Source organism: Entelurus aequoreus, linkage group LG14 (genome assembly GCF_033978785.1).
Source record: "Entelurus aequoreus isolate RoL-2023_Sb linkage group LG14, RoL_Eaeq_v1.1, whole genome shotgun sequence".
NCBI lineage: Eukaryota > Metazoa > Chordata > Actinopteri > Syngnathiformes > Syngnathidae > Entelurus > Entelurus aequoreus.
In genome coordinates, this window is record NC_084744.1 from 22991562 (window position 1) to 22999639 (window position 8078).

Consider the following 8078-nt stretch of genomic DNA (forward strand, 5'->3'; position numbering starts at 1 on the left):
CTGAACTGGCCACCGTGTGGCGTTGTCAGTCACTGATCCTAGTGATCCGTACTGTCAAAAGAACTGCAGAAGAGATTCGGTACACGTAATGAACTGCGGCCACAGTGTGGCGTTGTCAGTCACTGATTCTAGTGATTCATACTGTCAAAAGAACTGCAGAAGAGATTCGGTACACGTACTCAACTGCGGCCACAGTGTGGCGCTGTCAGTCACTGATTCTAGTGATTCGTACAGTCAAAAGAACTGCCGATCCCATGAAAACAAGCCACATGAAAACAAAATGAGAGTAGTCTAGTAGAGGAGACAGAAAGAAGGGGCGGGGGGTAAAGTGTAAGCAGGCTGTTTTGAGAAGATTTAAAATAAAAATAATAACTAATGTATGTACACATACATAGGCTATTATTTACACAGTTATTGTAACAAAAATAAATTTCTCCTTGGGGATCAATTCTACGGAGCCCCTAAAGGGACATGGGAATTTTTTTTTTTTTAGACATGTATCTCGTGGCCACGAGAAAGTATCTCGTGGCCACGAGAAACTTTCTCGTGGCCACGAGAAACTTTTTATTAAAAAAAAATATATATATATTTTTTTTTTTTTAATAAAAAGTTTCTCGTGCGCACGAGAAACTTTCTCGAGGCCACGAGAAACTTTCTCGAGGCCACGAGAAACTTTCTCGAGGCCACGAGAAACTTTCTCGAGGCCACGAGAAAACATTTGATGCGTGCGCACGAGAGAGCGCGTGGTTTGAGGTGCGTGTTAAAATGGCAGTGCAGGAGTTAATTCGGCTCTATTTCCAACTCGGACTTCACTGTAAGGACATTGCTGCTTTGCTTGCTAGTCGTCATCGCTATATTGTGTCTGAAAGACATTTAAAACGAATTATGAAGGCATGTAGTCTGTTTCGGCGCAAAGGATACACCTCTTTGGATCGCGTGGTAGATTTCATTCACCAGCAGTTACAAACAAGTGGCCAGCTGTGTGGATATAGGTGGATGTACACTAAATGCAAGGAGGATGGATTACACGTCAAGAAAGAAGAGGTGCGCTTAATTCTTAAAGAACTTGACCCGAGGGGTGTTGAACTCAGAGGAAGGAGACGGCTCCATCGTCGAAACTATTTCGCAAAAGGGCCCAATTATATTTGGCACTTTGACTCTTATGACAAACTGAAACCATTTGGTATCTGTATAAACGGCTGTATTGACGGATTTTCACGGAAAATTATCTGGATGAATGCATTTACGACCAACAGTGACCCAACAGTCATTGGAGGCTACTATATGGAGGCAGTGAAGAAATTTGGTGGTTGTCCGAGGATTGTCAGGGGCGATCGGGGCACTGAAAATGTTAAAGTCAGAGACTTTCAGCGTTTTCTCCGTCGCAACATTCATGACGGCTCTGGTATTGACAGCTACATCGAAGGGGCAAGCACAGCAAATCAGCGCATAGAGAGTTGGTGGGGTTTCCTCAGAAGAGAATCAATGGAATTCTACATCTCTATGTTCACTGACCTGAAGGACCGTGGTTTGTTCGGTGGTACATACTTGGACCGAGGTCTAATTCAGTTCTGCTTTATGAGCTTCATTCAGGTAAGCGACAATGCATTGTTTTATCTATTTTTTCCAAGCAGTCTGCAGAGATGGAATGAATCAACAGTACAACAGTGCCATCTAATGGAAAAACTACTGAATTACAACATTTTCATCCTAAATTGAGGCCCACAAATGTTCGTTTTTTTCTTTTAACATCCTTCCATGAGCAGACAGTGGGTGTGAATATTAGCATCATGTCCATGTGTCTTCTTAATTACTGTTATTGGTGTCCTACGATACCATATTAATTCATCATCAGTGTCGGGGGGGGGGGGGGGGGGGGGGGGGGGATTTGGTAGCCCTAATCTGTCCTGCCCCCCCCCCCCCCCCCCCCCCAGTACAAGCATAGTGGGCAGCAAACACTGTTTTATTCATTTATGTTTATTAATTTATGTATTTATGCTTGCCCTTTTCCACTCATTTTCTCCTAACTTTATCAAAAACCTCAAGATTTAACATAGATTTTTTCAAGTCATCTCATAACTAAATTAAAGAGCACATGATGAGAATAACAAATTGCATATTAATTTACTTTTCTTTCTCTCTGTACTATTTTTCCAGGATGAATTAGACGAGACCATCAATGTGTGGGATGCACATGTCATCAGACCATCAAAGAATGACAGGGTGCCCAGTGGTCGCCCCCGAATCATGTACATGTTCCCAGAACTCTACACAACTTGTGATTGCATTTCCCCAGTGGAGAGAGCTGATGTACAGTTGTGTCAGAGTAACTGCACATTTCGACCAGCAGTGCCATGTGACACAGACATCTACAACATCTGCAACATTCTGATGGCAGAGTCACGGCTGCATCTTCCAGCTGATGCTTATCAAGCATTGGATCTGTACCTGCACCTGAGGAATGAGATAACATCTGCTCTCTAATTTGAGATTAAATTTTATTCAGATTATTCAGGGCTACAACATGTCCACACTGACTACACTTGAACAGTGCTATGCCACAAACATTAAGAACATTTTGCAGCAAAACTGAGGTGCAAATAGGATTGATATGTCACTATATCCACACTGACTACAAAGAGAAACAAAGCAGGACATGAAAGAGGAAATCAACAGAACTTAACAACCATATGAAATGTATTGTACTTGCATTGAACAGGAATTTCTTTGTTGAATGATGACAAAAATTCTGAACATCATTCAGAGTCACAATTGTATAAAAGATGCACATGAGAAAATGTAATATTTGTACAAAAGGGGACTTTCACCTATGAGAACAGACCCTGCTGACTTATCAAAATTATTAAACTTAAACTGTCTTGTGGAAAAAAATTGAATCTCAATGTACTAACAATTTAAAGAAAAAATAAGAAAATAAAACAATTTAAGAAATGTAAACGGTCTCTGTTTTAATAAGAACAATAAATGGAAATCTGTAGAAACAGTTTTGCATCAGACAAATGCCATAATAACCTCAGTGTAGAAGATAGATGTGCTTTCCATTCACTACACAATATCCATTGTGAAGCAGTCGCCAGACAAGACATTATCAAATTCTTTGCGAAACTCAGGGTATGTGCTGTAAGTGCATGGTAACTCAAGAACTGCTCCACACGTGTGTGCTACAGGCCTGCGACTTAAACCACACAATGTGTTAAAAATTACTTCAATTGTGTCTTTGCACAGCACAGTAGATCCTGTGCAGAAGCGTAAGAAGATCTCCAATTTTCTTTGGTCGATGCTTCTCACATACCGTAGCAGGTGGTTAAGAGCAGTCTGCTCTTTAGGATTTAGGCTTTCAAATGATGGTTTTATCATCTGGGCCACTTTCTTGTTAGTTGGCCTCTTAGATTCATATAGCTCCATTATGTTGTCTTTGGTTATGAGCATTGGCATAGCATTATGAACACTGGAGTGGAAACAATCAATTATGAACTTTGGCTCTTGAAGAAGAGCTTTGTGTGCCATTGTTAAAATAGCAGCCCGTAAATTGTTTTTAGGGGGAAGGCAGTGTGAGCCCATTCTGGAGAAGACATCAAGTAAGTCCTCCTCAACAGTTTCATCAATGGTACCCTGTAGTGCTTTTTCAAGCGACACACGCTCATTCTCTGAAAGAAATCTGGCAAATGACATCATCAATAGTTCTTCATCCACTGAGCTAACTCCTTTACAACAAGCAAGAACAAAGGCTGGTGACAGTCTGATTGGTAGGATTTTGTGGTCCAGGTATCCTTTCAACCACACTCTTCCGAGAGTTTGCCATTTCTTCTCAGAATAGTCTGGTCGTAGCCTGGGTACTCGTTCATCTTCCCCCTCACACTGGTCCAAGAAGTGGTCCCAGAATGCAGAGTACGCCTCTCTTGACACACCATCACTGTCCATTAGCTTTCTCATTTGTAAACTCCATTCTTAGACTAGCATTCAGTACTTTTGGATCCATGAAGACATTAAGGACATCATCAACTATGTTTACTCGTCTTAATTTCAAAATAAGGATTTCTTGGTCAAATGGATCTGGTGATGCTGGAAGACTGCTTGATGATACAGGACCATCATTGATTGTAGAATGCTGCAAGATATTTTAAAAAGGTAATTAGGTGTGATTATTGATTGATTAATCCTTCAGTGAACAGAAAATAATCAAAGATTTTGACAATCAATGTATCAATTAGCATGCAAAAATGGTGATAATGTTGTGGCAAATGAGATTTGGAATGTTTGGATGAAAAATTAATCTAAAAACATAAGCTTAGGGTGAAAGATTTTCGGATGGTAACGTTACAGTTTTTGTACATTTTATAAATGTAAAATGTAATAATTTTACAGGACTGTAAAACGTTAGTGCTACATTGTACCTGCATGCTGCTCAAGTCATCTGGATTCCAGGGAAGAGTGGTGTCTTGAGTATCACTATCATCACCAACAGTGGGTCCAAACTTCACTTCAGAGTCCTCAAGAGATTGTGGAATGGCAGGATTAAGAGCGGAATCTGAGACATCACTTAACAACAGGTCTGCATCTTGATTTGGCACAGGCGTTAAACAGTCATCTTCAGATCCATGCCTTCTTGTTGACTGCTGAGTATGACTGCCAACATCCTCAGTAGGTCGTGGATGCAGGAGCTCTGTGTTACCCATCTCAGGAGTTGCTGATCTTGAATGGCTGATTGTCTCTCCTCTCTATTGATAATTTAATATAAAAACCAAGAAAACAAACAAATGTATTATTATTTGTGTAATTATTATATTATCTATAGTTTGAATAATCTCATCCAAGCTGCTATGTATATTCATGTGACTATAACACTCTGCACCTGAGTAAATTATTTGGTGTATGCATTTTTACTTAATGTAGGATTAAACTCAAAGCGTTCGCAGATTTCCATCTTAACTGCAGATTTAAAACTATAAATTATGGTTTCTTAAAGGCCATTTCTGTGTCCTCATATATTTCACCTGTGATTTATAATAAATATAGCTCAGCGCAGATTTGATTTAAATGACACTACAGAAAACTATAACTATAAAAATATGTTTGAATTTTAAAGAATACTGAACATTTTGGTACAATAAAATCTTCAGACAACACAAGTTCTGTACTGTTTAGCACAGACTGGTTCCATAAAAATGCAATACAAGTGCTTACTTGTTCATGGTTTTGCTGCATTGAGCCACTGGGAGCCAGATCTAAATCAGAGGAGCTCTCTGGATGATCCACTTGATTGAGTCTCCTGGTCTTGTTCCTCAAGGATCGTGTCTTCATTGTCCTAGCCTATAAAAAGGTGAGCAGCAAATTGTGAGCTTATAGACTTGACATAGAAATAAGACAATAGATTTATCCTAAAAAATAAATGACATCTGTGAAAGTACAGGTCACATTGAATAGCAGCACATTGTTTGAGAACAATAAATATGTATCAACATCATATCCATCATACCTGTGCATATGAGACAGGTGTGGTACACAACCATAATCAGTGTTGGCGCTAAGAATTTTCAAAATGGGGTCCCACACTAAATTTTTGGGGTTCCACTTTTTTGTAAGCTTTTCAAAACAAATTACAAATGTATGTATTATCCTGTGCGTGAGTTGAAGTTTTGTCATTTGAAAGCTATTTGAATTTCAAGCCCTTAATGGCCTACTGAAATTAATTTTTTTTTTTACAATGTCAGTTTCTCAGATGACATATTGTATATTGTGTTTTGGAAAAAGGTTGTTATAAACGTTACTTAATTCATTAAAAAAATAATACAAAAGAAAACACATTTTAATGCATATGTAAATGTATTCAGTTATAAACATTCATTCACTTTCTTCTTTCCTTCATGGATTCAAACTTTATTGTTTTCTGTATTATTATTTAATAAGTCGTAGGTGTATTTATTTCAGTATAAAAGTGTAAAAAATTTTTTGCTTGGGTCATGAAATGATGATGATGGTGTGCCAGGGCATACATACATTTTTTATTTACGCTTAAATCTCTAGTCTACATTAACTTCAGATGTATCCCTCATTTCTAAGTTTTTTTAATGTTGTTTTGTTTGTTTGTTCTATACCCTTTTTGTCAAAGAAAACTATGTTTTTTTATGGCAAACATCCATCCATCCATCCATTTTCTACCGCTTGTCCCTTTCTGGATCACGGGGGGTGCTGGAGCCTATCTCAGCTGCCTTGGATAGGTCAATAATTCATAATAACATTAATTTTGATTGAATATTATGTTTTGAGCAATGACAGTTTTAAAGAAAGAAACATCTTTGTTTTATTAGTCAACATTGCAACTTTTTCTAAATGACATTTCACCTCTAAGCTTTTTCATTCCACTTTTGTTATGTTTTTGTTTATTTTAATAGTATTTTTAGAATGTGCCGTGGGCCTTTAAAACATTAGCTGTGGTCCGCAAATGGCCTGCGGGCCACACTTTTGACACCCCTGCTATAGATAATAAAAAAATAAATCTGATAAGTCTATGGATAAAAAGCAGAGCCTGGTGACGCATGCAATCAATATAAATGGAATACCTACAGTAGCATATGTATTGATATCACAAATGTGGCAGAGGATAAATTACCTTCAGTGGCCTTTTCTGTGTTGGCTCGAAGTCCGATGATTCATCAGAGAGAAGTATAATCTTGTTAGACTTGGTGGCTGTGTAGATGCGTAGCATTTTTAGTTTAGTCTGTTCGTACAGCTGGCCCACCGTGACTTCCCGGGGCACAGGACTGTGACTGTAATCACAAATGTCAAACTCGAAGTCTTCCATCAGTCCTTTTGATGAATGCCCATTTGCAAAAAACAAGCATTTGCCTGTCTCCAACAGTTCACCCATAGTCACTGATTTCTGGACGGACAGATTCCGTGTTCCTCCTCCTTTTCTCGTTCTAACCTGGTGATACATTCCACTCTCAAAGTGGAGCCATCCCATTTCAACCCGCCGGGTGATTTTGGCTGCATTTTTTTGGCCAGTAGCGGTGCCTTGTATGCCAGTGTTAGCAGGGGCGGATTAAGAAATTTTGGCCCCCTGGGCCTGACATGGTCTTGGCCCCTCAACCCCCCGCGCGTGTGGGCGCACACACACGCACGCACTATGCAAGAAATACTGTATACTGTGAACAGACATGCACACTGTACTGTACAGAAGAGTGCACATACTGCACACACACTATTAGGTATACCACACAGACACTGACAAGCACAGGTTTCACACAGACACAGGGGGAGGGGATAAATGGCCTAAAAATAAACATTTTTGAAAATGATTACGCCCACTTCAGTGATGGTGCATTGGGTCATTTGAGAGATATTATGTATTGGAAGTTGGTAGCTATCATGAAATAAACCCCCCAACCCACCCAAAAAACTAAATCGGACATGATTTTTGCCCCCTTTTCCTCCCTTCTATCATTAAAAATAAAATAATATCTTAGGAAAACACATTGGCATAACGGCAGCTGTGCAGCAAATTGAGGCTCAAAGTCTGTATCTATTTGTGGTTAAGCTTGAGGAGAAGGAGAAAGGTAAAATGATAACATGCATCGGAGAGCACCACAAAGAAAGGTGTAGGCCAGTTCATGGTACAAGGGCTGCATGCAGGTCAAGATAGCCCATTTCCAAGAATGCTATAGTGGCTGGACAGGCACTGGACATGTCCTGAACTCAGTGTCAGACGTGGCTGCCGAATACTTGGATGAAGTGAAGCAGCTGACAGATCTCATGCTGCCCCATCTGAAGACTGTCCTGGCCAGGCAGAGGATGGATGAGGAGACCTTCCCAATGGACCCTGTCAGTGAACAGGCTAGTAACATTGATGGCACCCCTGTGCACAACATTGGGATGGAGAGACAATGTGGCAAGGTGGACTACAAACTGAAGAAGTTGGGCACACTGAACGCAGTCAATAGGTCAATAATTTTACAGAAGAGCCAGGAGCTTCAGAGGTTTCAAGGCAGCAGCACAAGCAAAAAGGGAGGTTGAACTCAACTGGAGTAAATTCATGAAGGCAAAATTCGAGAGTAGGG

At 39.8% G+C, this 8078-nt stretch overlaps 2 protein-coding genes across 2 annotated transcripts; one reads left to right on the forward strand and one right to left on the reverse strand.

The window, feature by feature from the left end:
- The first annotated feature begins 759 nt into the window (after window positions 1–759).
- On the forward strand, window positions 760–2907 carry LOC133665300 (uncharacterized). The gene is made up of 2 exons (XM_062070557.1): window positions 760–1593; window positions 2158–2907. The coding sequence occupies exons 1-2, from the start codon at window positions 766–768 to the stop codon at window positions 2482–2484; spliced, it is 1155 nt and encodes a 384-aa protein (XP_061926541.1). The 5' UTR covers window positions 760–765; the 3' UTR covers window positions 2485–2907.
- Window positions 2908–3931: 1024 nt separating this feature from the next.
- LOC133665383 (uncharacterized) lies at window positions 3932–7036 on the reverse strand. The gene is made up of 4 exons (XM_062070669.1): window positions 6632–7036; window positions 5206–5331; window positions 4416–4739; window positions 3932–4129 (listed from the first exon to the last, which is right to left on the reverse strand). The coding sequence occupies exons 1-4, from the start codon at window positions 6983–6985 to the stop codon at window positions 3932–3934; spliced, it is 1002 nt and encodes a 333-aa protein (XP_061926653.1). The 5' UTR covers window positions 6986–7036.
- Window positions 7037–8078: the final 1042 nt, after the last annotated feature.